Raw genomic sequence first — 15,162 nt, forward strand, 5'->3', positions numbered from 1 at the left:
AATGTTGCAACGTTATAAAATAGATTATTTGATTTTAAAATAGTGTCCTAAGTGGAGATGAGGCAGAGATAAAATGCAACGTTATTTATTTACAGGGAGTTAAAAGTTCACTATTAAATATGGGTCAACAGAAATCAGATGAAGGAATCTGTTAGTGGATTGATTACTGCAGGAAGTAGTAGTTGTGTACACAAGGAAGTGAGCTCCACACAGGGCAAGTAAACAAAAATCGTCACTTAAACAATCATGTGATGCAGTTCATGTCGTGCTTTCTGGGTCAAACTTTAGAACGAGGGCATCAACTTTATTTGCTTTTTTTATTTTTTGATGCATGTATGTTTCGCAGACGTTGCACCTTGTACAAAACTCGTAGGCCGACATCAGTTTTATAAACATTTTTGGATTTCGATTAATATAAACAATTCAATGAAAATCAAGAAATTATAGAAAGATATTTTGGAGCCACTGATGAGAGGACAAATTAAACCTTCAATCCATCAGCTCATCCCTTACGATGCGTAGAATCACTGATCAGTTAACTGTAATTTGAATCGGTAAAATATTGTTTTGTTAGTGGATCGGGCATCATAACTGGGTCCAACCCAGGGGTCCTGCATTAATCCATCTCCCCTCTCTGAGAGGGCTTTTATCACCATCATTGTTCACATTTCATACATTTACCGCTGTTTGAAGGCAGATTTCTGACTTATAGCAATGATTCAGAACCAGAGTCAACTCTATTGGCCAAGACTCTGAGCAGAAACAGGATATTTGACTTCAGTCCCCATGTCATGCTGTTATTTTTTACTCTGGAGTGACTTGTAGGCTGCTCCAGAGGGAAATGCAGACTACCTGAGAAAAGAGTAAGGCAAAAAATGTTTAGCTTGCAGCAGGACAGTGCTCTCTAGTGACAGCTTTTAAAACAACCAGAAAATGAGGAGATTTCCGAGCGTCCAGCAGATGACGCCAGCATGCTGTTAATTCTGCCTTTTTCTGATCGATTTTACCCAGAATGATCTCAATCACACACAATATTTATCTGCGGTGCTTCCCAGTGCATTTTTTTTTAATTTACAAAGAGTTGGCGTTGTTGTCCTTCTGTGTGTTCAAAGAGTCATGCTTGGAAGTAAAACTATTCCTCCTTCTCTCTGTTCAGATGCCTCTCGTTAAATTTGTCATATTCAGTTCATCCTTTATCAATCAGCCTCCCTAATGAAAACAGACTCAAACTATTAGTCACACTCTGAGCCTGGATTAAACTACTGTCAGCTCTAATCATATTATATTAAGCTGCGGCAATACCTACTGATGGCTTATACGTGTGTGTTTGCGTCTGTATGTCTCTGTAACGTATTTACAAATGGGTGAGTGTGTCAGATTAGGGATTAGCACAGAGATCTCTCTTCCTTTTGGACGGGGAGTTTTGCTGGGTTTGCTGTTCACAGATGAGGACGGTTCATGTCACTTGTATGAGGAATCTCAGGTGATGAAAATGCATCTGTGATGTAAGAGACTGCAGAATGACACCGTGCATTTACTTGCAGAGGCCTGCTGGGACATACAGAAGCAGCAGGGTCTCTCATTACAAATGCAGTTTGGGAAATTGCTCTTTGACTATTTGACTGCAGTAAAATTAATTCTTTGTATGCTTTCAGAGCTCACATGAAAAATAAGGCCAGTAGAAGTTTGAAATACTAAACCATGATCTCTTATTTTCTTCCAAGCACTGAGTTCCCCCTGAAATTGATGGGAAATAACCAGAAAAACTAGCTGAATAAACATTCTTTGAACTCAGTGTTTGCAATCCTTGGAAATTATGAAAAGTATTTTCCCTTTCACACATTTATTATGCTTTTGCTTTATCATCAAGCTTAAATGTTTTACACCATCCAACAAATGTTAATATCAGTCAAAAATAACCAGAATAAATGCAAAAATCATATTTTAAATTGTGATCAAGAAGAAAAAGAAACAAACCTTCCTCTTTTGAAAATATAATTACCAACCAACATGATGTCGATTATAATACCTAAGTGTATTTCAGATCAAAATCTGGACTTAAGTACAACTGGGACACTGTGGCATCACCATATGTGGTCTCTTCGTGGTCGAAAGAAAAATAATCATTAATACGATTAGAATAATTTTCTGAAGTCGATGTTGATGTCATTTAACAAACTCTCTGCCACTAAACACAAATGTTTGATTGCAGTCATTGCTGGTATGGTTTGAATTTGTAAAATAAATTCTGATTTGGGAGCAGGAAGGTCCTGACCTCACCTTGTGGCAGCTGAAGGTGGGCGCCATCTTGACGAGACCCTGCAATGATGGGGATCAACAACACATATTTGAAACAGTCATTTTGTTCGCTGATGTTATGTTTGTTCAATATCAGAATTTGTCTGGAGAGCTGAAAATATTTACGTGTAACAAAAATAAAGATAAAATGCCCAAGATATGTACTTTTCTGCAGCACTAATATTCACAGTAAACCTCTTTAAGTCGCTCAAAATGTATTCCCTTGACTCTAAAAATAGTCTCAATAGAAACGGGGTCCAGAAGTCAAAAAAAGAATCTGAACTTCCAAATCCAAAAGGCAGGAAGTGCCCTCTGACTGATGCTGACCTGAACCCGACATGCACATAAACTCCCAGCAGAGCCCTGCCAGGAGTAAACCTGCAGAGATGGAAGTTCAAATACAGCATTTATATACTTTTTCCCCAACGTTTTTGATCATTTTGAACAGATTTCAACAATGGAAAAAGTTCAGCAAGTTTTCCTAAAGAGAGCAGCTCCGTCCCCGGAGGCAACTCAATCTTTTCCAGACCTGGATGTCAAGCAAGAACTGTTGATCCGGTGTGCTTGATCCATGACAGCAGAATTACCTCCAGGCTTGTGAGTCTTTGTGTGCTGCATACTGTACGTGAGAGTGTGTGCACATGGTCTTACACAACAAGCACTTCAGAGGCAGCGTGTATACCGCACACTGAACGCTATGAGTTGCAACCTTGGCATCTGTGACACGCCCCTCAACCCCAGAATGCATTTCCAGCGTGTTACTAAGCACAGTTCACCTACAAAAACAGACACACTTGATTGGAGTGCGCTCTCTCGCGCTAAAAGCTTTATTCTCCGTCCCTTTATATTTAGAATGTGTAGCAGGAGCAGGAAAAAATATACGAGCATTATTGGCTGCTGCTTCAGGTCACGCAATCAGTAAGCGGGCCGTCCAATTGTAATTCCATGGGTGGCTTGCAGAGCTTGTCTCTCATTAAAGCTGAGATACGTGTGTGTGTGTGTGTGTGTGTGTGTGTGTGTGTGTGTGTGTGTGTGTGTGTGTGTGTGTGTGTGTGTGTGTGTGTGTGTGTGGAGGGGAGGAGGGTATGCACAACAAAAATACAAAAATAAGCAAACACAACCTCCCACTCACACACCATTCATAAGACTGCGTGTGTATTTGTGTGTGTGCGCGACATGTTAATGTACACTTCAAAAACCGCTTTTTAAAAACAGGGTTACTTTGCTCACTCGCTGGGTTGATTTAATTCAACAAGGTTTGGTTATTAGTTAGACTTTTCTCTCAAATGAATTGGTCAAAGTTACTGGTGTCTACTGGTGAAGCTACCACAAAGTGGGTTAAACAGAATGACCTGTAATCTAGATTATGAGTAATATGCCGATGAAAAATTAATGAGAAGTAAGTTTTATGCCTGCTTCGTCATGCGGTGGAGCGGAACGTCCATGAGCAAGAGGAGGGGAATCTCAGCTGGGTTAGCAAACCTCAAAACAAAGCAGAATTTCAGGAGTTTCATTCAGGTACATTACTAAGGAGAGACATTCAATTTATGATTAATAAAAACACAGTGATGATGACATTCATTAGGATTTTCCAGTGTAAAATATTCTTTCTCCTCTGATAACTTTAGTATAAAATAGAAATGCTAATAGGAATAAGAGAAATTATTACTCTTGTTCATATCTTCTCTCTGTTGTGTTTTTGTGTATTTGTGTTTTATCAAATCTGTTTTCCCTTTGTTCTCTTTTCATAAGAAATGCTTCCTTCTTTTGTTGAATATTATAAGTAAACAATGAAACTACAATAAATTGATTTGATTTTAAAAGCTGTGATTGACCTCACTGCCGCAGCCTCAACCAAACTCTTATAGGAACATCGAGGCAGTAGCTCATGGCCCAAAGTTTCTAAATAACTAAATTCATTTTGTTGCTTTTTTACTGTTTCCAAATTCTGTGTTTTATGCTTCTCTGAAGCCTTTGTCACTATCTGAAATGACTTTCACAAAATAAATTGCTTTGTGACTATTCTACAATATAATAATTAATATTAAATACTTTACAAATGTTCTTTTTCACAGTGTGCAGGGACATTTGAAGTGCCTCTCTTGGTACAAAATGCATTTCTCTGGATACTGTTGAAGCTCCTTCCTTAACAAACTGGGTCACAACTTTGACCCATTTGGTTTAAGTCGCCCAATTTCTATCCCAGTCACATCAACCCATTTAAGTTCAATTTAAGTTCAGAGTGCATGTTGGAATATTGTTCGCTTTGCATGTGAGTTTGCAGCAGCAACAGGAAACCCCCAGCACTCTGCTTCTGTTTAGCTTTGTGGCCCAGTGAAGCTTCCAGCGTGACGCAAGCTTCACAAGATAATTGAACAATCGGACGCTCGATCTCATGTTTTTCTCGTGGGAGAAAGAAAGCGCTGACAGATTCTTAATGCAGATAAATTTAAGCAGAAGTCAAGTGATGATGCAGATGCATTATCGCAGAGAGCGGCTGTTACCGCTGCCCTGCGCCCGGTACCATCAGCAGAGGCGCAAGGTGACACGGTGCGTTTTCAGGCAGGGGACAAGGTTATAATTTACTTAACTTCTTGCTGAAATAAAACCCCCCGTTCTCCGCAAAACGATGTTTCATAACTGAGATCTGAAACCTCATAATGTACTGCGCTGAATTCCCAATCCAGAAGGACCACTTATACAGTTAATGCATCATCGCTGCAGCGCTCAGGCAGGCTGCGGGCTCCAAACTGAACACATTTATTTTTATGGGAACTTCAGAACTTGCCATGATTTCTTTTTATCAAGAAAATTTCATTATGTTTTTTACAGTGAAACATCAGTCTGTATCGACCCAATCATTATGTGCACTATAATCTAAATTAATAATTAGACTTACAAGCAAAAATATCACATTTTAAAAGCTTCTGACCAAGACCTCACCCAAATATTCCCATATGCATTCATTTATTTCTGCTGCTTTGCTATACATCCACTATGGGAGTCACCACAGAGGGGGACATCCTTTAATGGGGTGGCATGGAGGGCGACAGATTTATATCAGCTGTGCCCCCACATGTGTCTTATGTTACTTGTTTGCTTATGTTACTTGTTACTGTGAGAAAATATAGCTGACCTCATGATTGGCTGATGATCCATAACGTTTTGATTCACAGCCTGTAGGGCTACATTAAATGATCATTTCATTGTTTAAAGGGGCAGTATTATGTATTTTCCAGACACATTTTTGCCATTTTATAGTACAATCAAGTAACTATGTTACTTTCAGTTGTTATAAAAATGCTGTGCATATTAAATATGACTTAAAAGAATTTTAACTTTGTGATTTAATGCCTTGAAATTAAGCTTCGGTCTCTTTTACAAACTCCTGCTGTTGTTGAAACTTCACCTTCAGGAAATCATCACAGCATCGCTCCTCTATTCTCCCTTTAACAATGATTTTCATCACCGTTTCACTCAGAAGTAGCTGGTATAACGAGCTCGGCAGTTCCACCAGTTGTTTGCTAATTGCTGCTGGCTAGTCTGAAGGAGTTGAGTGGGGGAGGGCTACTCTGCGAAGCAGAGAGTTGAAATCCTAGAAACTGCCTTGTGAATTTATCTCAAACTTTTGAATGTCGTTAGCTTCACAATTCTTAAAGAATTTCTACTTGTGCTCCTTTGTGTACCACACTTTTTTCCTCCACTTAACCTTCTTATTAAAATGAAAAGATCAACACTCTTAATCTTTTCTAGATTACACCTGAGTGACATGATTATCTTGGTCATCATAACATATAATTTCTGTTTTAAGACAATTTTTACTGTGAGTAATGTTCATATTCAATGACACTATTGGAATTGTATTCACTTCTGATCAGAACGATCACAAGTAAGAATTGCAAACCCCTCTGTGCGTAATGAATATAAAATGTGATTTACTTTTTAAACCAATTACTGCTCTTCTTCGAGACGCCCCCTGCCATGGTTTGTATTTGTGTAGTCTTTTAAAAATCCTTTGGTGCATATTTAAAAATGGATAAGAAGAAAGAGAGCGATGAAGCTGCCAACTTCTGAGATCCAGCTAATATTTCCTCTGATGCGGGCGGCATGAGCCCTCATCTGGTCGCCTCAGCATCCAGGCGAAAGAAGCTATGTCCCATCTAACTGCGTTGGCTTCAGTTTATGTCTTAAGCTGTGAGAGTGGGGTGGGGAGGGGGGTTGCAGCGATGAAGAGAGTAAGGATCCCATGACGCTCCACAGTGACATCACCGGGTCTGAAAGAGGCGCAAGAGGCGGATGGGAGGCACCCCCACTTATTAGATTTCGTCGGAAGGTCCTACTCGCAAGAGAAGATGCTGCTGCGCCTCGGCGAGGAAGTCGGGTGATGTGCGCGAGTGGAGCGGCTGATTCAAGGGTTCTTCCCGAACTTCTGTCGCTCCGAGGACCAAAAAAAAGCCACTCCACAGAGTTTAGTCCGAAAAGAGGGGATCGCTTCATGATGTGAGGAAACGCTGCAGGAGCACATCTGGCTCCGTGCGCCAGGTTGAAGAGCCAAATGTTTACTTTTCCTCCTTTTCTTTTCTCTCCCCTCAAACCTCTTTTTTGCTCGACCGACAGGAAACACTGGGACTGACGCGCCTGTCCTTTGAAGTTAAGAACAAGTATTGAGCCATCGTGAAAATTTCACTTTTTTCTCTTTCTTATTATTTATTTGATGCGTGCGCGTCTCCAGACGAGGACGCCCGAACTGTAAAAGTGTCCAAATTTAACCTGATCCAATTTCTTATACTGTCGCAATTAACAAAACTGAATTAGACATATTTTAATTGAATTTCCTCGTAATTGGGACACAACTTAATCATCAAAGACAAATTGAGTGGAGCAGAAGTGACAGTAGATTTTCTGTTGTTTTATAACTCCGAAAGGGCGGACGCACCACATGAGAAAAAAAATCACTTTCAATCTTTTTTTTTTTTTTTTTTTTTGAGAAAATTGGTTCCACTAACTGATAAGAACCCGCTGTCTGCGCTCTGACGCATTGACTTGGACTGGTTTTTGTGCCTAAAATGGACTTAGAGAAAATGTTGCGGAGGATGCAAAGAATCAATCATTTGACGGCGCTGAAAGAGAACTAAAAGAAGTGAGGTAAATATGACTTTTAATTCATTATAAATGGATGACTGATGTCTTGTTTTAAATGCGCATTGGACTGCAAGAAGAAACGGTGCATGATTGCACAGTTTCTTGCACTTTTATACATTTGTTAAGTAGACGCTCTGTGAGTGATCACAGTGCATATTTTGTTCTGATTTAGAGAAATAATCCAGGCATGGCTTCAGCGGTGGAGGGCGGCTGCTCCATGCTGCTGACCGGCTGGAACAGCAGTGTGAGCGGCTCGGGAGGCTCCGCGCCCTGCAACCAGAGTGTCCGATCCCTCGCCCCTTACTCCCCCGAAGCCACGGCGGCCTTCGCCACTGCCATAACGCTGATGGTTGTCTTCACCATCGTCGGAAACATCATGGTCATCATCGCCGTGCTGACCAGCAGGTCTCTACGTGGCCCGCAGAACCTGTTCCTGGTGTCTCTGGCTGCTGCGGACATCTTAGTGGCCACGCTGATTATCCCCTTCTCGCTGGCCAACGAGCTGCTCGGCTACTGGTACTTTAAATCTCTGTGGTGTGAAATCTACCTGGCGCTGGACGTGCTGTTCTGCACCTCCTCCATTGTGCACCTGTGCGCCATTTCATTGGACCGCTACCTGTCCATCTCCCGGGTCACTTACGGGCGCCAGCGGACTCCCAGACGCATCAAGGGCGCCATCGTGGTGGTGTGGCTGATCTCTTCCATCATCTCATTCCCCCCTCTGCTCTCACTCAACAAGAGTGAGGTTAGTGATGAGGCGAGTGAGAGAGGACCTCAGTGCCAGCTGAATGATGAGCGCTGGTACATCTTGTACTCCACCATAGGCTCCTTCTTCGCCCCCTGCCTCATCATGATCCTGGTGTATGTGAGAATCTACCAAATAGCCAAACAGAGAACACGCTGCCCTCCTGGGGAGCCCAGGAAAGATGGGGTCGCCTGTGCAACTCCAAGTCAGCCTGCACGACACATACAAGCCAACGGAAAGGATGATGAAGAGAGCACTCCCCCTTCAGTAAGCAAAACCTCAAACGCCAGACCCCCTACCCTGGCTGTCACCCCTTCCCCATCCCCAGGAGACTCACAGAGTCCCCAGAATCCAACCACTAAAAACCTCCTGCAGCCCCCTGCCCAGTCCCCAGCCGTGTCTCCCGTCACAACTCCCCCTGACACCTCGGCCCCCTCGTCCAACCCCAAGCCTCAGCCTGCACCCAAAACCAAGAAGGAGGAGAAGAAGGGCAAAAAGCAGAGAGGGAAAAAGGCCGACAATAACAATGGCGACAGCTCGAGCACAGAGAGTGACGCAGAGCACAGCCAGGGAGGGGGACGGGGGAGCTCCAGCATGCCGGGGTCACCTGCTGGGGGCGGCATCCACTCCCCAGCCTCAGTCAAGCGCTACCGTGACATGATTGCTACTTCGAAGGGCGCTCGCCTGGTGCCAGGAAGGAAGTCGAAAACAGAGAGCAATCCAGGGGCAGCGAGGCGTAAAGCAATGGTCAACCGGGAGAAACGATTCACCTTCGTCCTGGCCGTGGTCATCGGTGTCTTTGTGGTGTGTTGGTTCCCTTTCTTCTTCTCCTACTCTCTGCAGGCAGTGTGCCCAGAGACCTGTGTCATCCCCGACCCACTCTTTAAGTTCTTCTTCTGGATTGGCTACTGCAACTCTTCCCTCAATCCAGTCATATACACCATCTTCAACAAAGACTTCAGAAAGGCTTTTAAAAAGATTCTGTGCAGTACCACCAAGGGTACTTTCTTTTAGCATGTAAATGTGCTGCACACAGAAAGAGCTTCTTCTGAGGCAAAGCAGAACAATCATTTCCATTTTACCAAACACTCAAAGGGCTGTTTTAAAAATATATTAAAATGTGGAGATTTCAATGTAAAATTTAGAACTGAAGGACACTTTTTCAACCACAGTGTGCAAACAGACAAATTGAACTGTGTTTAATCATGAGTTGAAGCTGAGGATGAGTTGAAAATGGGACATGAAAAGGGTTGGCGCTTCAGGACTGCTGATAAGATCCCTAATGCAGCATTTTATCTCCAGATTATATCGACTCAAGGACACATCGCTGCAGAAATGTACATGAAGAGCTATATGTTGCAGGAAATGTCCTGAGAACCAAGTTTTCATTGTGAATAAAGACTTTTATAATATGTACATACAATGTTTTGTAAGTACCAACTATAGAAAGGCAAGTGGCCTTAGATTCCTGTGCGCCTGGGGGCCTTTTATTTATCAGCACAGAGCACAAGGAGGACACAAGGTTAGCGGTGATTTCTTACGTCTGCAGTCTTAATTCGTCCCGCTGCAGGGCAAACATGTGTTCCTTGATTTTAAAGAGCAACAACAAGAGAAGGTTTCAAACGATCTCAGATGTGATTTCACAAACAAGAGAGTCCTTTCAAACTCAACTCGCAGAGTTTTTATGTGGAAAGCCACCTTTGCTCCTGGCTTATGCAGGAGTCCCAAAAATGGCTCCAACTCTTTTTTTCTTTTTTCTTTTTTTTAAGAACTTGAAGGAGTTGTGGGTCATTTTTGAACTTGTGTGTAGGTTATTGAAATGTGGGCCTTTTGACATGTTGTTTCCTGTGTTTAACTGGACTGTCACTTTGACTGGACTGGACCACGAGGACCTCTTCCAACAAACTGGACATTTATGTAACCATCAGAACTGCTTTGATCCTCCTTCACAGCTCATAAATGTGAGCTACATCTGTTGAAGACTGAAAAAAATAGAATACCATTTAAACTCCAAGCATTATTTTCAGAAAAAAAAAACTGCTAGTATTTACCAGGTAGACACTTAGAGCGACTGTAAAAGGTGGATGAACAATGCAATTATGGGTGCGTGATGTTCCCCTTAATTACACCTACAGGGGTCGTAGTGAACAATGTGTCTGAGTGGCTCTTCAGCAGCACCTGGGACACCGCGTCACCCGCAGCTAAACCTCTCTGCTGCAGGGAGGCAAGAGAGGATGTATGGATGGTAGAGGTATTGACAGTGATGAAAACAAGAGAGGAAGACGTGTCTAACTGTGAACGCCACAACAGGCTTATTATTAACTCTATGGGACAAGGGCTGTCAGCAGTGACACACCAATTTCCTAATCCTGCTGACCTGTGTGAATGTGTATGTGTGTGTTTCTGCATGTGGGATGACTTTATTGTTCTTTTCTCCGTCTGTAGAAACAGTCAGTGCCTCGTCTGGCTGCGATGCTGCAGATCTACTGTAATATTGATCAGAGCAGAGACCAGATTTGCAGGTTCAGGCAACATATTGCTGTCAAGGAAGAGATCTCTACATTGAGACAGACTTACCAAACTGAAAGTCAGTGTTTCTCTTTATGTGAACTGAGTGCATGGCTTTCTAGTGAGCACCCTGCAGGGACCAAAGAGCCTTACAGAACACCACCCTGACTCAGTGACATCTGGCTCTGTGACGTATTTACCTAGTATTACTTCTTCTTTTTTGTTTTGGTGTATATGATGGAACGCACAGATTTAAGAGTTATTTGCTTTGCATTTTCTGTCTGCAACCTATTTATTTGTAATTGTACTACGCTTTTATGCAGAGAATGAAGCCAACTGAACAAAGAATGAGAACGCTGTACAAATTTTTAAGTTCCTTGATGTGAGCGAAAGTTTCTTTTTGCCATTAAAGTTAGTGCTTGGTGAGAGTGCAGATTATTTTAACTCAAAACAACAAGTACTCTTGAGGATTTTGTGCAGAATCCAAACCTGCAAAATTTGCCATCGTTTCATATAATTGTCGTGACGTGAAATCGTTCATCAGAGTTACAAGCACATTCAGCAGGGTGCGATTTTTACCAAGCTTAAAACTCTGCAGCAGGAAAACCTCTGCCCTCGTCAAACTTTCCTCGGAACAGTAATCGAGCATGAAAATGTCAACGGTTTGTAGGACGTTAAAGCCACGATCCATATCACATGGAGCTGCTGGGAGGTTTAAATATGATTTAATCAAACCGATGTGAGCGGGAGCTTTGTGCACTCAACAGTTCCCTGGTTTCCTTGAAAAAAAAATGCTGCTTCAGTTCCATGAAATTACTAAAAAAAATAGCCACAGAGGTCATGTTCATGTTGGTTTTTAATCATTTTGAGTGGCATAGATGTTTAAAACTCACCAAATAAAGTCTCCTGTGACAAGAGTCCTACTTTGTTTATTTAAAAAAGTCAAAATTAATGACTTAAAAGGTCACAGATGCAGCTGATTGTCATTCTTCTGAAGCTCCCTGCTTCGTTTCTTCCTCAAATGTGTTTGGACCAAATTGTTCGGTCTAAGCTTTACAATCTACTATCTCTCCCATCTGTCATGGTCTCACCCCCCCCTACATCCTCCCAGATCGAAAATAAAGCAACTTGAAAAAGCATGAGTCATTCTCCAGTCCTTTTATTTCATACATTTTTACGTAATGAAGCATCATGGAAAAATAGGAGGTGGGAGGGGGGAGACGGCATTGTAATTTCCAGGAGGACATTTTGGAATAAGCTCACAAATATGAGGTGTTTCTCCTGCATACGCGTCGAAGCCGAGTGCAATTCAAAGCAATTTCCAGCTGTTGTAAAAAAAGCCCTCAATGGCAACACAACTTCAGGAAATAGTCCATAACATTGTGGGCTGATGGCTGTTCAAGATGTCACTGGGAAATCTCCTATCACAGTGGGACATGAGATGTAGGCTGCCTACTGCCAACAAACACAGAGGAAGTCTAGGAGGAATTAGGCTGTATGTGAACACACACACACACACACACACACACACACACACACACATGCCTAATATGTCATTCTGCACCAGCTGTGTTCAAGTCATGAGACGTGCAGCAAAGCAGCCCCCCACACACTCTCTCTTGTTGTGACAGCTTGTTAGATTTGAGGTCAAGAGGTCTTCTGTGAATTTTGATTGATTTATGCTGACGGGCAGTTTGGAGATTTCACAGATCCAAGTTCTAGCAGCCCTGTCCTGGTTTTCTATCTCTCACACACACATGCACTAGTCAAAGAGGACGCACCTTCAAAATCTGCCCTCCTTTATCTCCCTGCAGTTTCATTTCCATATTCATAGCAGAGCTTTGATTTAAGCTGCACTAGGAGGTGAACAGATAACTTATCAAGGCCAAGAATTGAGAGCAGTCAGTTTCATGTTTACCGTGTTGTATATTCATTGAAACACAGCGTCCCTGTGCCCCTGATTCACTGACCTGAGACTGAATACAAAGCAGGACTGGTCCGCACAGCTGACCCTCAGCAGTGAGGAGGGGGACGCCTGCACTGGGACTGAAAATGCATAATTACAGAGTTTCTTTAACACACTCCTCCTGGTCCACTTTTAGTGATCTTATTCAATTCAACTTAAAAACAAAACAGTGAGAATAAATAAATGTGCACATGCTTTAATTTCTTATCAAAGCACTTTTAATATTCGATTTCAGACTTCTTTAGTAGGAATAAATCAGCCTCTCACGTCTTCATTTGGTAATATCTGCCTGCTTTACCTTTCTAAACAATCAGGTTGTGGGTAAAAGCATCTCTTTTCCACAACCCTCTTTGGGTAACAACACATATTCAAATGAGGGAGGATTGAATTTTAATCTCATTAGGGAATAGCGACATTGGTGTTGGAAGTATGCTTGATTTTGAACTTTTTTCATTTTCAGCTGCTCAGCAAACACCTGAATTATGCTACATAACATGATGCATGTCATGTAAAATTCAACTAAAACACGAACAAATCTGTTTGGAGAAGAAATGGAAATTAAAATTTCAAAAGCAATTTTAATTTGAGGTTTCATCTAAAATTGAAACAGAAATCCAAACCTTACATTCAATCCCATAATTCAAAGAAACAGTTCAGATTCATTTTTCTCAGTCCTGATTGAAAGGATTCAGCAGTTTCTGCATATCTCAGATTGTCATGGAGTTTTTTCCAGATCTGAGAAGCACAAAGACTAAATCACCTTGTTTATGGAAAGCAGAGTAATCAGGAGTCTGAAGACTTTAGGGGTTTACATGATTCACACTTGACAAGCAGTTCAGAAATGCATTTTGACCCAAGAACATTTAGTTCTTTGTAGACAAATGCCAGAATTTGTTGGCACAATAGGATCCTTTGGAGTCTTTGTAACATCTCTCCAAATTATCTCTTCGGATGTAAAATGTCAGATTTTATCAGGGCAGATGAAATTCATTTCAAGTTCATCAGGTTCAGGATAAATGATGTTAAATATGTACCCAAGAAGACCAAATGCTTACATTAAATCAAAATGTAGTTTCAGTTTAGGGTGCAGGCACATTTCTCCAAGCAATTTACGGATTTTCCATCACTTCTCCAAACAGATTTGTTCGTGTTTTAATTGAATTTTACACGACATGCATCATGTTATGTAGCATTATTTATTTTTTCTTTGGTTGGTTGGTTTTAAGAGTCACTGCAGGCTTGGATTTGGATGTGCAACAAGCATTTTATAAATTTTCTGATGGATGTGGCATTTGGCTTCATGAATATGCATGTTTTCAAGAGGGCGTTCCACCAACGAGCGTTCCCCTTTTCCAATCTCAGCCCCATTCCGAGGCCAGATAAATTCTCTCTCTGTGCAATTTGGCTTGGAAAACCTCCCGAGAGGCTGGATGAGAAACGAGAAACGGAGCGCAGGGAAGGCGACCAGAGGTGGAGGCATTAAAATGCACTTTTGCTTTGTGAAGCCTGTGATAAAAATGTCATTTTTAAGAGGGCACAGGCAATTATGATTAGAATCATTTCAGCAGCCGTTGTGTTGTGTTGCAGAGCGGTGCTCTGAATGTGTGTTGATGCTTCTTCTGTTCTTCACTGGGAGAATCCCCAGTATAAATACTGACTTGGTCGGTAAGTTTAGAGTTTTGATAATTTTTAAAGTACAGGTTTTCTTTTCAAAGACCAAACAGAGGCTAGTTTTATTTATTTTTTATTCACTATTTATTTTTTGCACGTGTGAATAAAGTAACGTGTTAAAAGCTTAATTGAACATTCATTTGTTGTTCATTTGACTGTTCCTTCCCCCACCCCCTCTGGCTGTTACCTTGGAGACGTCTGATATTTCTGAAAGAAGAAAAATGTACAATTATGCTGAGTTAGAAACGGTGCCACATGGTGCTCCTTAGTGTAATCGATCCGGGAAAACACCTGCAAGTAAACAAAAAGAAGCAAATTTAGAAAACTACACCATCAGTTTGACTTTATAGCTCCAATAATTAGAAAGATTATGCAAACACAGAAAACATTAAAATACCAAACCACTGCAAATACAGTGAGACCGATTTGTCCTAGTTTTTTAAATAACTATGCACGTATTTATTAAAATAGACACCAATGGTCATTTATTCCCCTGATATTGTATTACACTGTTGACAACAACATACATAACTTTCCATCAGACAGTAAATTAACATAATTTGAAAAATAATCTTGAACAAATAGCATTTACGCAGAAACTTCCACACTGAGTCATAAGAGCTTTGATTGGTAACTAATAATAAGCAACAAAATGAAACACAGTTCCATAAAATCAGATACATCTATCTGTACTGCACAGAACACTGGCCAAAGACAGGCTGAATAAACATAAAGTTTAGCACCCCTGCTGCATATGATTTATTGCTTCTATGAAGGTTTTCTGCCAGATCTTTGACTTGTAATTCAGCTCACGTATTTCCAATGAGATACG

General features: G+C 41.4%; 1 protein-coding gene across 1 annotated transcript; it reads left to right on the forward strand.

The window, feature by feature from the left end:
• Positions 1-6,632: 6,632 nt before the first annotated feature.
• Positions 6,633-11,835, forward strand: adra2b (adrenoceptor alpha 2B). The gene is made up of 2 exons (XM_055039814.1): positions 6,633-7,443; positions 7,613-11,835. Exon 2 carries the CDS (start codon positions 7,628-7,630, stop codon positions 9,197-9,199), a length of 1,572 nt encoding a protein of 523 aa, XP_054895789.1. The 5' UTR covers positions 6,633-7,443; positions 7,613-7,627; the 3' UTR covers positions 9,200-11,835.
• Positions 11,836-15,162: the final 3,327 nt, after the last annotated feature.

This window comes from Poeciliopsis prolifica, unplaced genomic scaffold, assembly GCF_027474105.1.
Source record: "Poeciliopsis prolifica strain line A6 unplaced genomic scaffold, Auburn_PproV2 SCAFFOLD014, whole genome shotgun sequence".
NCBI lineage: Eukaryota > Metazoa > Chordata > Actinopteri > Cyprinodontiformes > Poeciliidae > Poeciliopsis > Poeciliopsis prolifica.

Bases quoted from the DNA above. Each gene is read 5' to 3' on its own strand.
- adra2b (XM_055039814.1), top strand. From the start codon at position 7,628: ATGGCTTCAGCGGTGGAGGGCGGCTGCTCCATGCTGCTGACCGGCTGG.